Here is a 17,718-nt window from a genome sequence, read left to right as displayed (position 1 = left end):
TTTCACCTTGATATATAAAGGAAGAAGTAGACCTTTATGAATGGGGCATTGGATTCCTGTCTTCACATAAAACTTGAAAAATTCAAGTTTTGTCACATTTCACTCTTGCTCTTCCATTCTGTGACACAGAAGCTCTTCACTTCTTTCAAAATCACCAATATGAGATAGAGTTTGCGTTTTACTGATTTTTTTTATTTTATTTTATTGCTTGACCTTTTCTCCCCACACACCATTCTATGAAAAGCATGAGATCTTTGTAAAGTTCACTGAAGTCCTGCTGTTGCCAGTTTATCTTACATTAAAAGCACAGACAGTTCGTAGTAGTGACTTTCAGTGTGCCCCCTTTGCCCTGCTTGTAGTCACTGGGGATAACTCTCTTAGGAGGGCAGACATCTAATGCCAGCTGCAAACAGTAAGGGTAAATTGCAGAGGTTGGGCTGGCATAAGTTTTGACTTACAAAAGCATATAACATGGTCCTTGTTTTGATGGAAGATATAAATGAGCTTCCAGGTCAGAAAAGACAGACCAGGCTTGGAACCCTTAAGAACATAACTCTCCTTTCTTGGCTTAGAAGAAATATTTACAAACTACATTAAAGCAGTAGTAGCAAATAATCATAATGTTTTTTAAAAGCTTGATTTGAAGCGTTCAAGGTACTTCTTACGCTCGCTGCACAAAAAGGAAGTTATACAGATACTGCATAAAAGCTGACGAGAAATTTTTAGCTCCTTTTCTTATCATCACAGTATTTGAAAAAAAGAAATTAAAAAGGGCAGTGTTCAGTTACCAGTGTAGCACCCCACACTGTGGACTGAAAATTGAAGTAGGACTCAAATTTTTTTTTTTTTTTATAATTTTTTGAAAGATTGTAATTTTTATCTGTTGACTATGTCTGAAACTGCAGGGTTTTTTCCCACAAATGTAACTTTCATGTGTTTTGCTCTGACAAAAACCATAAATATAAATCTTATTCTCCTCTTCCCCTACATCATCACTTTTTCTGTTTTCAAGAATGTTACTTTTTCTTTAAGTTCCATGTAATACTAGTCTGTTTCATTGAAGATGGTTACCAATTCCCTGTTCTGCTTCAGCTTTGAAACTGGTTTTGTGGGAATCTTGTTTAGCTGTATTTTAAGGTTTTCCTTGCAAACAATTGCATGAAATTGGTGTTACAGCCATGGTGGGAATGTTTTTGTTAAATGGATGATCAGGTATTGAGAAAACTGTGTATTTCATTTAATGAGAGTATTCCTGAACAGGTGGAGGCTTTTTCTTCTCTGTTGTAAATGGTGGCAAAATCACTTTGCTACTTTTTGAATATTTTAGGATTATATATGTAAACATTTTAGCAATTACCACTGCAGCTTCATAGAGGTGACAAATCATTTGCTTTCATTACTTGTAAGTTAACATACAGCATTTGTCTGTGACTCGTCGCTGAAACAACACATTTGTAGAAGGAGTTACCACAGATTTCTGTAGTATCTGTGAAGGTAAAAATACACAGTTGAATCCAGTTCTGCTACACACAGCAGTTCCCTTTTAAATAAACTAAGTTCTGTGTATCATTTTCACTGGGCGTATGGCTTTTACACGCTATATGCAGCAGTGCAGACTGAACGGTTAAATGGTTTTGTGGGCATTGCTGCAGCCCACTTGCTTACACAGAACTGCTCCATGCGTTTCACACAATCTTACTGAGAGCACCTGGGGAACCAGGCCCCAGTTGTGACAATCCCAGCTGCTCTTTAGTGTGCACACACGGAATAATAAGGATTTTGCTGTCAGTGGCAGGAGTGCGTACATGCCATTTCGTTCAACCAGCCACAGAAGGTGATTTTCTATGAAGCCACAAATGCAGGAAGAATAGTGCCACAAAAAGTAATTTGCAGGGTTGTGTCCTGGGTTTGTAAATTGCTAATTTCTCCCTGCAACATATAGATCCACACAGGACTGAGTTGGAAAGTATGGATTTTTTTCAGGCCCTCCCTTATTATTTTGTCTCTAAATTATCTCCTACCCAATTACTACCCCTCTCAAATTCCAAGCCATCAACAGAACAGAGTCCAAATGTCATAATGTTGGTGAATTCAAAGTAGTGACGTTATTTTGTAACGAAGGAATTCAGCTGAGAAGGAGAAGATAGTTCTGGCCATCGGCTCACTGTGGAAAGACAGAATAGACTTGGACTGAGTACTGTGTCAAACTGTGATGTGCACCAGCTGTTCTGAAATACAAGGATTCTGAGGAGCGCTTCTGCCGCCTACCAAAACTTCTACAGGCACCTAACCAGGGTACATAACTGGGTTTATAATGGTACAGGCACAAAAGCTGTGTATTACATTCAGGGAAGAGGTAAGTAGTTTCAGAGGAACTACAGAGGAATATGCCCGACTTGTATCCTGATGGTAAACATGGTGTGCTCCTGTGTCTTCCCTTTGTCTCAGACTCCAAATATATTTAATTATACAGTTTTCTCAGGAGCAGGAAGAGTTAGGATCATTGGCTTTGAGACCAAAGGAGGATTGTGCCCTGTTCAGAACTTGAGACTGTATGACTATTAGTTATAAAACATTTCAGGGAAGTATTAAATCTTTCTTGCAATAGAGTTTCAAACTGCTGAAATACAATCTGACAAGTCAATTCGGTATTTCAGAACATAATAATCAATTTATAATGAGTAAATAAGTAAAGACAAATGTCTAAGCTGAAAAACTCCCTTGATTTATCCTTCCTGGTTTTTTCTGCAGGTAAATCTGAGATATGCTTATTTTGCATTACCAATGTAGTATTTTTGGTTACAAGTAGTTACATTAATATGCCTCAAATCAATTAGACTGGATAATTTTTTTGTATTGTAGTCTTTTGCTGAAGTTCAATAATCAGAGATTTTCAGATTTTAGGTGAAAGTATAGGAGGAAAACAGTTATGGTTACAAAGGGAGTAGAAATTTGGCAATTCAGAGAGCTAAGGGGTAAAGTAGGCTTTTTTCTCCCTCCTATGACCTTTACATTAAAGTATGGATTTTTCTGTATGTTTTGAAAAAGGCACAACTGTTTTTAAGCTTTTTCCGTATATAAGGAGCTAATCTTCTCAAGGTCTTTGCTAAATGAGGGTTACGAGTCACAGATGTGATTTGGAACTATTAACGAGTGTCTATTTGAAGTGAAACAGATTAAGATAGTTTTTCAAAGTAGGTGTGGAACTTATTTTTAGATGGCTTACTGATGTGTTTTCCTAACATTGAATATTGAAGTGCACGTTTCTGATAATGTTTCTACATTCTGAGTTTCCATGCTCTCCCTTGCTCTCCTTTTAGGAAAACAATGTATGGGGCTTGTGGATCTGGATCGGGCATGGGCTGCAGAAGAACAGAACTACTCTGTCCAAGTAATATCTATGGAGCCAGAGAGTTGTTCTCCAAAGAACAATATGTTTGTGGGCACCCCTACTTAGAGTGTGAAACTTGCATTCGATTTGAAATCGAACATAAATCTTCCGTGCATAATGACATCCAGCAGATAGAAGCAAAGCTGGGAACCAGACATCACGCATCTTGAACGCATTGCGCTCGGAAAAGGAAGCAGCCCAAAAAGTCTGAAAAAGCAAACTGCACGCAGAGCATCACAAATCAACTTGCGATGTGTCATTAGGCAACTTTTGGTTCTCTTCTGAGAAGTTTCTGGATCTAATGACTGTGCGTGGAATTATATCCATCTGTAAAGGTTTAGAAAAAAGTTGGTCTCGTTGAAGGGGAGGTGGTTTCCTTTTCAGTAAAGCTGTTTCTTGGCTGCTTGAAAATTGCGTTCGTGGTCAAAACTGCATTTGGGTTTATAGATAGAGCAGTTGTCAGCCAGCAGTGCTGATGACTAGAGGAACAGAAAAGATCAGATTTACGGTGTTAAGGAAGGAGGATATGGAACAGGTGGTGGCTTGACTTTGATAAAAAATTTCATACTACTGTAGGAAGATTATTTTTTAATAAAAGTTCATCAGATTACTTTGGGCCTCATTCTGTTTATTAAAAATGTATTCAAACGTGCCAGTCATTTTTTAACAAGATTTAAGTATTAAGTATTACACAAGGATTCTGTTAGAAGGTATTTGAAATTGTGTTTAAAGAAATCAAGCCCCTAGTTATCCATTGACCAGATAGTGGGAGCTGGTGATGATGTCAGCAAATGCACACTTCATTGTCACCTTTGCTAGTTGAAGTGTATTGCCTCCTGTTTGTAAGAAACTCTGCTGTCAGAAGAAATTTTTAAGAACAGTTCATATGTCTATATACTCCCTCTTCACTGATTTTATGTTCAGTTTAAAATCTGGTCAAAGTTACAATTGTGGAATCATTTGAAAAGACCAGTCACAGTCATGTTACTCTAAAGTGAAAATAAACCTTCTGTGTTCAGTTTTCTACCCTAACTTAAAATCATCTGTTGACACTAACACAATGGAAAATAGCTCCTAATGAAATTTTTGCTGCATGTTTAAGTGTTTTACACATTTATGAATTCTGCCATGTTTTAATTTAAATAATTGTAAGTTTGAAAACTGTGAACATAGCTTCAGTGCATGTGGCAAGCTGAATTACAAACAACAGGTATTAGAGGAAAAAAAGGTTCCTCAAATATTATATTCTTCATAGATATTTAGATATCTAAAAGATCTAAATGCTTTGGGTTTTTTTCATGTGAAAAACTGAAGGATGCTGCCCACTTATTTAGGAGCACAAAGGTGAGCAAGTGGGAGTAAATTACTACCTTTAGCCCGAGTTCTTCAGTAGATAATGGTGGAATACTTTTTCTGCAACTTTTTATAGTTATAGGAGTAACTGGAGGTTGGTATGGCAATGGTGTAAATGGCAGGTATAAAATACATGGTGATACCAATTATTTCCAGGGTTTTCTCTCATACTTGCCTAAACAGAATTCACTTTCTAAGGTAGTGGTGTGTCAATCTGAACATGTTAAATTACTTTTCTGGAGTGAGGAAATGTCTCTTCATGACCTTTTTGTGCTGAAGGAAGAACTCACTAAGGTGAGATACCTGTTGGAAACTTTGATGCTGTTTACAGTAAGGACTTTCATACTGCTCTGCTCCAGGCAATGGGTAGCAACATAAATGTTTTAATTATGGTGATGTTGAATATTTGGCATGGTCTGCTGTTATGCAATAATAAATGACTTTCAGTAGAGCAAAAGTCTGTGCTGTTACGTGCTTCACAGTTTCTACAATACCTGTATCAATAGTCTATAATAGTTTTTTGATCTCCCTGAAAAGAAGGGGTGGGGGATGTGCCACAGGGAGCATGTGTGCTACTGAATAAAGGATAAAAATTTCAGTATTTCTTAGAGTAGGAAAAGGAGCCTTATTTGAACAAATAGTCTAAGAGGTTATTAGAGGCTTTGGGTGGTCAAGAAAAATAATTAGTCACAAGAATCTGAATACCAATCTTTGTTTCATATGGTGGATTTTTTTCCCCATTTTTTTAAAGTACCTGTTTTCATGTTGATGACAATTTCCCACAGGTGTTCCTTGTTTGTAACTTGAATAAATTATTTTATATCTGCTACCCCACATAGAAATAGGCTTCACAGGAGGAAAAGGTTTATAGAAACAAGGGAGAAAAAGTAGAGCTATGTTTATATGCGTCATGACATCCCATTTTTCTTGGATGAGCCAAGCTATAGAAAGTGAGTTTGTGACTTTTTTTTTTTTTTCTCCCCTAGAGATTGGGAATATTTTGATGGCATCTCACAGTGTCTGTCATCTTGATGGTTTACAGGATTAGTGAGACTGCATTCCAGTTGTAATACTGCTTTGCAACCTTGTTGCTATTGGCATCAATGGGCTCTGGTTTCTTCTCAGAACAGAATCTTTCTCATGTCTAAGGATTGAGCTATATTATTATGAATAGTAAAGAATGATACTTGAGATGAAATTATATTTATTGAAAACTGAAGAGGAGCAGATGAAAAAAAAGCACGAAAAAGCAGAAGATAATTGCAATGACTGATAATACCTAATTTACCACAGATAAAATTGCTACTCTCTGCCGTGTACTTTCCTCTAGAGATGCGAATGCAATTCTGTTAATTTTTAGCTATGTTACTTTGCTCTGTGTTTCTGTATACATAAATGGTAAGAAATTAATAGAGCCTAGAATTCCCCAAACAAGGTGACTAGACAGTGTGGTCCTGGTGAGTGAACTGCTGTTGTTCTTCTAGCAGCTTGTTATACAAGAAGCTAGTTTGCTGTCCAAGGTGCATCCCTAAATATTATTTGTGTTTGTTTTGTGTCTGGCCCCACTGGGATCAGCTCTTGGATGAACAAAATGTTGTCCTAGCACAGTCATAATGTTCAGTCATTTTGACAGTTTCTATGTTACCCTTGTAGCCTGTAAAGCTGGAAAAAGTAAGCTTTTAACGGGAAACAGATGACCAAACTGAACTGAGCTTCTCTGTCTGTTAAAGTGAGTCATCTTGTGTGTAGATGTGTCTTGATTTTTGGTTTTTCATTTTTGTCTTTAGTGTGTTAATTATCTGCTTTCTTAGTCCTGTTACCATATTTAGGCAGGGGTAGTAATAAACAAGGGACATTCCTAGTAGATAAATTACAAGTTGTCAAAATTACTCAGTGATCATTCTTAGAAAGACATATACAAAATGATTTATTCACAGGATGGCCATAAATTTTAGACTGATGTTTTCTGTTCCTCATTATTGCCTGACTTTTAGCTACCTGGTGGATGCAATAAATAGAAATGTTTTAAGTAGCTGTATTTCCTAGGTGACGTGATGTGCCAGGTATTCTTATTGAAAAAAACCAATTTAAAAACCCTTTATTTGAGCTTTAAAGGGTTTAAATAGACGTTAGTTTGGCTAAACACCAGCTGTGGCTATTTTCTGTAAGATTTTAATTTAGCGTTAGTAATTTACCCTTCAATGAATATAGATATAATTTGAAAAAAGTATTGAGCTAGACAAGTATTGATTAGCAAAAAGTAACTGAACAGTTGACGCTGGTTTCAGTCTTAGTGCTTAGTTGTCAGCACAAAGAGAAACACATTTTCCTTTAAGCCAGGTACTACTTTCAGTGGTTTTGCCTGGGAGCATTTTCTTGTCATAACAAATTCATGATGTACAATCTCAGTCTAAGTTCCTGTGATTTTATTACCATTCTTTTCTAACAAAAGGAAAAACTAGGTATCATACATTTACCTCTCTATGTATGTCTAGTATTACTTGCATGCCTCCAATAAAATAAAGACAACCTCTAAATTTTCCATGCTCAGACTTGCACTTAAACTACCTGGCTGTCATGGTTTCAGTTCAGTAGCTTATGCTTAGCAAGTTTCATCTTATTACAATTATCATTAAAAAAAATAAAATTTTCTACACTAATATATTAAGATTCTATACAAACAGTAAAACTGAAACCAAAATAATTTCCTCCTTGCTTATAGCTTTTATTTAATGAAAAATTGAATGAAATACCCTGCTCTGCAGTGTTCTCCTCAAAGTGAATTTAAGAAAATGCCTGTATTTTTAAAATAGGTAAGGGTATTGAGGATAGTTTTAACAATAAACCACTTAGGTCAGTTAGAAAAATAAAAAGAGAGGAGTTAACATTATGCAAATATTAGCCTCTAAAAAGCTGATCAGAAGTTGCAACTTCCCTTGGTTTCTGTTTCACTTGCAGTTTTTCAGGCCTGAAATGTATTTTCCTGGACATTAAACCTGCAGAGCAGAACTGGAGTGAGCCTGCGTGAGCCTTTGTGAGCTGCTGTCCCTGTCCCCACAGGCATGTGTCATCCCTTGGGAAAGTAAGGCACTTTCACTTTCATTTTTTCCCCTTGATAATGTGGGAATAATGTTACCCATTTTCACTTAGAAAACACAGACTCTTAAGTATTAAGACTGCCTGAGGGAGCAGCTGGAAGCAGCACCTCTCAAAAGCGAAGGAACACGGCAATAACAATTTTCAGTAACAGTTTTCCCCTAACAGGCCGTAGTTACTCAGTGAGACCCATCATCATCCTGTGCCAAGGACCAGGGACTGAGATGTACTGAAATACCACCCAGAGCCCCAGCAAACCCCTCCTTCCAGTGCTAAGCCTTCCTGCTCCTCAGCTGGCAGCCAAGCCTGGGCAACTGGAGGAGGCCCACGCATATCCAGGTTTTTGAAGGATGGAAGATGATGCAAAGCCTCCATCCTTTGCCAAGAGAAGCACTTGGTGCCATTAAGAAAGGTGCAAAGCAGCCCCAGCAGAAAGAAACCTACTTGGGTTTCAGTTCTGCAGAACAAGCCACCCACTACTGCCTACCATCAGGGGAGGTCAGAAATGTTTTTGCTTACTCTGAACAGCCTTAATATGTATTTCTCTAATAGACCATCCACCAGCACTTCCTTATGAAGATTTTGGGAAACATATTCTGAAGTCACAGCCATTGCTGTAGTCAGCAAAGGCACATATTGACACATGAAGTGACATGCAGTCCTCTAGTACAAATTATTATTTGTCAATCATGACATCTTTTTGGGGCTCCTTTGGGTAATCCTTTTGGTAGTCCTTTCCTATTTCCGTGTACCTGTAGAGGGACATTTCCCCATGGTGGATTTAGAGGGACTGGTCTGCAGGGTTGCTTTGGGGAGTGCAACCCTGTTCCTGTGCTAAGCTGTGTGGGGAGCTGGGTGTCTCACACCCGCCATGGATAACCAGCCACACATCCCTGCCAGCCCATGAGGAAAACACAGGATCTCTTTTGCTTGGTGGGTCCCTATGGTAGAGAAACCAACTTGCCCGTGGGCAGGAGCCCTGTGGGAAACCACGGCCATGGTGATGGGGCTGAAGGGCTGGGCTGGTCACTGGATTTCTGCCACCTCGTGGAGTCCAGTTGTTTGTCTACCCACAGCTCAAAATCAGCATCTCTTATAATTAACCTTTTCTTTTTGGAAGTTAATAAACTTCTTCCTTCCTGAGATTGAAAGGCAGTGGTTGTTTCAGAGGTCTTGCACCTTGCTTCAAAACTGGCCCACATGGGAGGAGATAAAACAGGTATGTAGCCTTTACAGCTTCCCTGGGGTGTGCAGAGAATGGGCAGGAGATTTCTCTCCCTCCCACAACTGAGTGATGAATATTTTCAAAAGCAGGTTTGATTAAGAAGTGTTGGGCCTTACCATAAGGGTCTCTCAGCCCCCTGCTGCGATTGTCTAGCAGCAATGAAAGAGATCAAGCCCAATAGCCTTCAAATGTTTGACTTACTAAAAGGTGCCCCTCCTTTTCTTCAGTGTTTCCTCTTCCCTTACCCCTGAGGAGACATTGCTGCTAAAAGCCGTCCAGTTCTGCCCCAAAACAGAAGTGAGGCCGAGTGTGCTCAGCGAATCTCTCTGTACCTGGAGTGTGAGTGCACAGGCTCCCTGTTTAAACATGTGGGATATTTCATACTCCAGTAAATCCACTTGTGTTTATCTCAGCTTAAACGCTTTTGCTTTCCAAAAATGTTGGGTCCAAAGGGCAGAAGTTTAGATTAGAAAAATCGTAAAGGAGATGTAAGGCTTGATATAGAAATGCTAAGATGCTAAAGTAATTCATATTTAATAAATGAATAATTAAGTACCTTGTACCAGTTTCAAAGCACTGAATATGAAAATTAAGTATGCAAGTACAACGACTGAAACCTTTGCTTCCAGTTCCCAGACACAGGGTTCAGGAAAATGGGAAAGTCATCCTCACACATTCTTAAACTCTCAACATGTTGCCATAAAAGCAAGAGTTGTCATAACACAAATTTTTGTAAGAAATGATCCTCCTCATGTAGAGCATGAGCTGAAAATATCCTTACACTATCCACAGTGTTAGATAAATTTTCACCATCCTCCCCACACCTGAGAACACCCCTGGGACCAGGGGCTGAGGAGCATCCCTGCATCCGTCAGCACTAAGACAGGATCGCTGCCTCTCTCAGGAGCCCCAGCTGATCTCTCTGAATGCAGGCCCAGTGGCAGACTGGCTAGAAGGCAAATGGAATTTTAATTTGACTTTTTTGGTTGTCTCACCTTTCATAGCAGAGTAGGGCCTTGATAGGGAGGTGCTGTCCCCAAGAGCAGAGCAAAACTCCTAACCCTTTTGTGAAATTCTGGCAGAGGAATAGTTGAACATCTGAAAATGTCAAGACTTCAGAGACTTTAAATAAGGATCTTTTCAGTGAATTTCTGTAATTTTGTTCACTTGCAAGCAGTAACATCTCAAAGGCCTTGGCATGACTCCAGTTAGAAATGTAATATTTTGGAATTATTAGGGGTGGATAGGCCAAACTCTCTCAAAATGGTGATGCAGGTAAGAAGGATAGAAAAGTTTTGTAGTTCTAGGAGCTTATGTGGGGAGGTGATGTCCATTTCTTAAGGAGGCTGCAGAGTTAGATGGAAATCATAGATGTATTGGGTTAGAGCATTTCCAAGAGACCTAGGAAGAGTGACCTCCATGTAGTTCCCTGTGTTGTCCTTCGTGCTGAAATGACTGGAGAACCTCTCCAGGCTTCACAATCTTTCACAGACAGTAAACAGCAGTCTCATGACGCCAGCCAACTCTCCCAGTACCCTCAGATGGGTCCTATCTACTCCTATGGATTTGTATGAATCATAGAATCATAGAATTAACTGGGTTGGAAGAGACCTCTGAGATCATCAAGTCCAACTCTTGATCCAACCTCACTGTCGTTACTAGATCATGGCACTCAGTGCCACATCCAGCCTCGTCTTAAAAACCTCCAGGGCAGTGAATCCACCACCTCCCTGGGCAGGCCATTCCAATGCCTGATCACTCTCTCTATAAAGAACTTCTTTCTAATATCCAGCCTAAACCTCCCCTGGCACAGCTTAAGTCCGTGCCCTCTTGTCCTGGTGCTGGTTGCCTGGGAGAAGAGACAGACACCCACCTGGCTACAACCTTCTCTCAGGTAGTTGTAGAGAGTGATGAGGTCACCCCTGAGCCTCCTCTTCTCCAGACTAACCAACCCCAGCTCCCTCAGCCTCTCCTCATAGGACTTGCGCTCAAGTCCCTTCACCAGCCTGGTTGCTCTTCTCTGAGTTGGAGAACTGCATCCAAGTGGGGGAAACAGGCTGTGGCTGTAGGAATCTTAAACATGGAGGAAACAGGTAAGTTTTCTGATCTCTGAAATAAACATGAACAAGTCTACAGTGTAACTGTTAACTTACTTGGTTAAAAAAAAAAAAAAAAAAGTAAGAACCCCACACACAGTAGCTACTCCACTGATCAGGTGTTTTAATCTGATATTTTCAAGAGGGCTGGGGTACTTATGGTGCAGGCATATGGATGGAGAGGAGCAGTGAGACATAAATATGGAGAGGGAAGTGTGAGTTGAATGGAGGATGGGTATTTGACATACCCTAGCTGTGGACCTCTCTCCCTCTAGCAATTTTGTTTCCCTACCTTGCCGTATGTTTGTAGAAAGGTTTTAAATCTGGTATTTCCTGGACTGTGGACCATTTCTGAGTTATCTGTGGCTGTTTGAATTGATAGAGGTAAGAGCTGCTTTGGGATTTTCTGTGGGGTTTTTTTTGTGACAAGCTGATCTCAAATTTGGTTGCATTCAGTCTATATAAAAATACATACTAAAACACAAGCATCAGCTGAAGAAAATCATGTAGGTGATTTTTTACAAAGAATCCTTACTATTTTGAAAAGAAAATGCAAAAGTGGTGGTCTGGGATACCATAACCATCTTTGTGTAGCACTCTGGGGGTGCCAATAAGTTTGCAAACTCAAAGCCAAGTGATTGTATTTATAACGTGCATGTTTCTTTGTGGCATCTGTGTTTAGCCAGTGGAATTTCCTATGGCAAAGTACCACTGAGCCAGGTTTTAAATCAGGATTTTAAATAGAGAGGTTTTTAAATAAGGACAATGAAGTTATGCATAATTAAAATGGATGATAGGGAAGGACCGTGAGGGATAGAAGCCTCATGGTTTAGAACTTAGGCCAAGAATTTTCAGTCAACTGCTATTCATTAAAAACTTTGTGGCTCCTTTCTCAGAGGCCTTCAGTTCGGCCCACTGTTGGCAACCAGAAGAATCAAAAGTTCTGATTCACTACTGCAAATCCCAAGCACCTTCCTTTAATTGAGGTCTGCAGTGGCTGACTTCCTAAAATTAACTTTTATTCAATTTTATTCTGCAGCTACAAAAAGGCTGCTGAATTGCACAGCTTCTGGTTATTATGGGTTTTGTCCAGGTAACATTACTTTTCAGCATAAAGTGTAGATTTCTTTCATGAATAGATACCCATTTTTAGACTCCTGCTGTGCTACAGTTCCTGAACTATAATGAATATATATTTCTGTGGTTCAACATAAGCTTTGATGATGACATAATGGGCTGGTAATAACTCCTGGTGTATTTTACTGGCATTGCTTTCTTAAAATCACATCAGCAATAGACTTCTGAGTTGCCTAAGAGGCCAGCACTTATAATAGGTGTGTGTAATTTTGCAAACCTTTAGCTAATTTTGTAGAAATAGCCAATGTTTGGCACCCATGAAGGTAGTTTCTATTCATCTGGCATGTTTCCATTCAAATACCCATTTAATGTGGTCACCAACATAGAAATAGTTAAACAATACTGTAAATGGACATGTTTTCTTCGTTGGAATGATCACTGACACACTGAATTCATTTCATTAAGTAATTTGACCACAGGCATCTCTTTACTTTGGAAAAAAGGAGGAAAAAAGCTGTACCAAATAGTCTTTCAGTTTTCGTATTTGCAGTGTTTATATAGAGGGATATAATTAGAATTTCAGGACAAATTACACAAGGTATTGGAAGAAAATCAAGACTAAAATAAACACTCAATTCCTCTTTTTTTTGCATTTGACCACTACACAGAAACATTTGGTTATAAATAGATACCTCATCCCTGTTGGAATAACATTTCATGTTCAAAGTAGGATTCTGGAAAATAAAATCCTTTTTAAAGGGATTTTAAGCAATTATGTAATTTGAAACCTTTGGTTGGTTTATGAATCTTTACTACAATTGGATCACTTTTATGTGCTCTGTAGTAAATACCAAATAGCCCTCTGAAGTGAAACATGTTCCAGCTGAATAATCCTTACTGAGAGAATTTGTAACTGCAGTTGTTTTTAGTTCTTGGTGAGTTTGCATTTGCAGGGTATCTGTGTACTATTGGTATACACAAAAGCTACTGTTGGAAGAATAAATGCCATTGACATGTACACTGCCTACCCCACAGACATAAATAATCTAATTAATTTGATGTTAGCACTTAACCTTGCTTAAAAGATGTGGGAGCATTCAAATTCTGAGGATAACACAGCACCATTTCTACCAGCCTTATACAGAATTTGCTGTTCTATGTGGAGATAACTATAGAATATAGCTTTAAAATTTGTCTTATGAATGTAAGACATTCTTAAGAATGTTAATGTCTCTCTGAAGTTTGCCTGTTAACCATGAAAATCTAGGCACACATATGCACAAAATGCACTGAACAGGAATCTTCTCTTGGAAATAAGGCAAATAAAGGAAGGTGTATGCCCAGTGGAAGCAACGTCAAGTGACATGGGAAGAATACAGAGATGCTGCTTACCACTGTAGGGAAAAAATTCGTGCAGCCAAAGCTCAGCTGGAGCTGAAGCTGCCAGAAATGTGGGGGACAATAGAAAGAGTTTTTTCAAATACATTAATGGCAATAGGCAGTATAGAAATACTATTGACCCATTACAGGATGAGGATGGTCATCTCACAAACAGGGACAGGGATAAAGCCAAGGTATTTAATGCTTTCTTTGCCTCTTTCTTCAGCACAGATCATAGACCAAGGGGGTCTCCATGCCCTAAGCTGGAGGACCATGACTGTGAGAATGATCAACTCCCAGTCAATTCTGAAATTCTGTTGGAACTGCTGCTCCAGCTGGGTCCCTACAAATCTATGGGGCCTGACAGAATCCACCTAAGAAAACTCAGAAAGCTGGCTGATGTCACCACAAAACTTCTCTTGATGATTTTTGAGTGGTCTTGGGAATCCAGAGATGTCCCAGCTGACTGGAAAATGGCAAATGTTGTCTCAATTTTCAAGAAGGGCAAGAAGAAGGACCCTGGAAACTACAGGCTTGTGAATCTCACTTCAGTGCCTGCTAAAGTTATGGAGAAGGTTATTCTGGGAAATAATGAAAAACACCTGAAAGACAATGCAGTCACTGGTCACAGCCAGCACAACTTCATGAGAGGAATATCCTGCTCATGAAACCTGATTTCCTTCTATGACAAGGTGACCCACCTTGCTGATCAAGGGAAGCCAGTTGATGTAATTCTTTTGGATTTCAGTAAAGGTTTTGATCCTGTCTCTCACAGGATTCTTCTAGATAAAATGTCCAGCACACAGCTGGATAAACACATCATGTGGTGGGTGAGCAATTGGCTCCATCTTAAGCCCTGTGCTCTTCAGCATCTTCACAAATGACTTGGATGCAGGACTGCAAGGGATACTAAGCAAGTTTGCAGATGATACAAAAGTGGGAGGAGCTGTTGACTCCCTCAAAGGCAGCAAGGCCCTACAGGGAGACCTCAACAAATTAGAGGACTGGGCAATCAGCAACCATATGAAGTTCAACAAGGGAGAGTGCTGGATTCTGCACCTGGGATGGGACAACTCTGAATGTTCATACAGACTGGGGAAGGAGATGCTGGAAAACAGTGCCATGGAAAGGGACCTGGGGATCCTGGTCAATTACAAGTTGAATCTGAGTCAGCAGTGCCCTGGCAACCAGGAGGGCCAAGCGTGTCCTGGGGAGCATCAGGCAAAGCATCACCAGCTGGTCGAGGGAGGGGATTGTCCTGCTCTGCTCTGCACTGATGCGGCCTCACCTTGAATATTGTGTGTAGTTTTGGGCACCACAATGTAAGAAAGCTGTTAGAGAGTGTCCAGTGGAGGACAACGAAGATGATGAAGGGCCTTGGGGAGAAGCCATATGAGGAGCGGCTGAGATCAATTGGTCTGTTCAACCTGGAGAAGAGGAGACTGAGGGAGACCTCACTGCAGTCTACAACCTCCTTGTGAGAGGAAGAGGAGGGGCAGGCACTGATCTGTTCTCTTTGATGACCAGTGATGGGACCCGAGGGAATGGCCTGAAGCTGTGTCAGGAGAGGTTTAGGTTGGATATTAGGAAGAGTTTCTTCACCCAGAGGGTGGCTGGGCACTGGAACAGGCTCCCCAGGGAAGTGGTCACAGCACCAAGCCTGACAGAGTTCAAGAAGTGTTTGGATGATGCTCTTGGGCACATGGTATAACTCTTGGGGAGGGTCCTGTGCAAGGCTAAGAGTTGGACTTGATCCTTATGGGTCCCCTCCAACTCAGCGTATTTTGTGATTCTGTGAAAATTGCTAGGACTTACTAAATACCTACCGCTGCAGAGAAGAGTCAACTCAGTGCAGAAGGCAGTAAGATGAAGATTTTAGCTATTGCTCTCAAGCTGTGCTTTCAAACAGTAGCATTTTATTGCCTGGGTGATCAAATCTGCTAGACTCATTTCCTACAGCAGATTTCTTTAAGTGCCGTTTGACTCTCCTAATTGGGTGTATGCACCTTCCATATATTGACAAAGAGTAGAAAATACCTTTATTGGGTAATTTGCTGGTTTGAACCAGGAAAACCAAAGCTGAATTTGACACCCATGGAGCCAAATAGGAAGAAATTGCTAAAAGCAGTAAATGCCAGGAGGTGCTAATTTAATTCTAATCAATACTCCAGACCCTGTTGTGCTGTCACTGTATGAGGAGTGAGAAAATCAGTTGGGTTTTGAGATATGGGAGTAATTTATAGAAATTTCTATGACCTGTCTGCTTAGTGAAAGATGTCCCTAGTGCACACTGATACAGTGTTCCTTGGGGTTGCATACAATGGGTAGAGTTGCTCTAAAAGTGAGCATATCTAACTTTTTATTCATTTCAGTAATGCTACTGATGTTGGAGGAAAGATTCATAAACTAAATTAACTAAAAGTTTAGGATAACTAGGTTTGGATTCAAATGCTGCTTGTTTGAATCCCAAAATAGTAATCTGGGAGGCAAGAGCCAGAGATTAGCATCTTCAGTGTCATTTACAGTACAAACAAACCTGACCCTTTAAGTGGATTTCTTTTGATTGCTTCCTCATTTAACATGCTTAAAAGGTATTCCTTTTTTCTTAGGTGATCATTGCCTTTCATTTTAGCCTAAGTAGAAACTGAGTACTATTGCAAGCTTGACAGTCTAATTTTCTGATGGGCAGCTTGCATTCTTCAACTGTACTTAAAGGTAAAATTACACTTCATTTATCTGGATAGTTTTGTTCTGCCTTTGAGAGCTGACAGTTTTTCAGTTTAACACTATTCAGACTATTGCAAAATATTTTAGAGTGGTTCAGGCTATGGTTCCTGGAAGAATGTAGGTCTTTTTTTACAGGCACTTTCCTGTCTACCTTTTCAACTCTAATAGTTCCCCTAGAGAACAAGCATAGTTCTCAGTCATGGTTGGTTGCTGAGGGAAGAGCAACTGACATCAGCTACCTAGACTTGTACAAAGCATTTGACACTCTCCCACATGATATCCTTGTCTCTAAACTGGACAGACAAGGATTAGATGGATAGACAGCTTGGTGGAAAAGGAATTGGCTGCACGGCTGCACTCAAAGGGTTGTGGTCAACAGCTCGACGCCAAGTGGAGAGCGGTGAAAAGTGGTGTCCCTCGGGGGTCAGTATTGGGACCAGCACTGTTTAACAACTTTGTTGGTGTCATGGACAGTGGGATTTTAGTGCATCCTCAGACAATTTTCTAATGACACCAAGCTGTGTGATGCAGTCAATATGCTGGAGGGAAGGGATGTCATCCAGAGGGACCTTGACAGGCCTGAGAGGTTGCCTGTGCAAACCTCCTGGAGTTCAACATGGCCAAGTGCAACTGGGTCAGAGCAATCCTGAGTACGCATTCTCGCTAGGATAAGAGTGGATTGAAAGCAGCCCTGAGGATAAGGATTTCTACCTGTTGATGTATGAAAAGCTCCACACCTCATCACTGTGCACTTGCAGCCCAGAAAGCCAACTATATCCTGGGCTGCATCAAAAGGAGAGGGGCCAGCAGGATGAGGGAGAGGATTCTGCCCCTCTACTTGGCTCTTGTGAGCCACAAAGATGATCAGAGGGCTGGAGCACCTCTTGTCTGAGGACAGGCTGAGAGGGTTGGGGTTCTTCAGCCTGGAGAAGAGTAGGCTCCAGGGAGATCTTACAGCAGCCTTCCAGTGCCTAAAGTAGACCTAGAGGAAAGCTGGAGAATGACTTTTCACAAGGGCATGTAGAGACAGGACAAGGGGATATGGCTTCAAACTGAAAAAAAGTTTAGATTATATATTAGGAGGAAATTCTTTACTGTCGGGATGGTGAGGCACTGGAACAAGTTGCCCATATAAGTTGTGGATGCCTCATCCATGGAAGTGTCCAAGATCAGGTTGGACAGGGCTCTAAGCAACTTGATTTAGTGAAAGGTCTCCATGCTCGTGGTCAGAGAGGGTTGAAACTAGATGATCTTTAAGGTCCCTTTCAACCCAAGCCATTCTTATGGCTGTTTATGTGTTAAAACTAAAAAGATAGGAATAAAATGTGCTTCCTGAAATGTGACACAAATCAACTTTTATTGATTTGCCCTAG

The 17,718-nt window shown here is 40.2% G+C and overlaps 1 protein-coding gene across 1 annotated transcript in view; it reads left to right on the top strand.

The window, feature by feature from the left end:
- The window catches only part of GSTCD (glutathione S-transferase C-terminal domain containing), a 60,575-nt gene extending 55,374 nt beyond the window's left edge, over window positions 1-5,201 (top strand). Inside the window, 1 exon segment of the mRNA XM_050338020.1 lies at window positions 3,321-5,201. Coding sequence (XP_050193977.1) covers window positions 3,321-3,457 — 137 coding nt within the window. The 3' untranslated portion in view covers window positions 3,458-5,201.
- The last annotated feature ends 12,517 nt before the right edge of the window (window positions 5,202-17,718 follow it).

The sequence above is a fragment of the Myiozetetes cayanensis genome, unplaced genomic scaffold (genome assembly GCF_022539395.1).
Source record: "Myiozetetes cayanensis isolate MyiCay16 unplaced genomic scaffold, myiCay2020 scf7, whole genome shotgun sequence".
Lineage (NCBI taxonomy): Eukaryota > Metazoa > Chordata > Aves > Passeriformes > Tyrannidae > Myiozetetes > Myiozetetes cayanensis.
Note: the sequence above shows the minus strand (reverse complement) of the source record. Positions and strands in the feature narration are given on the sequence as shown.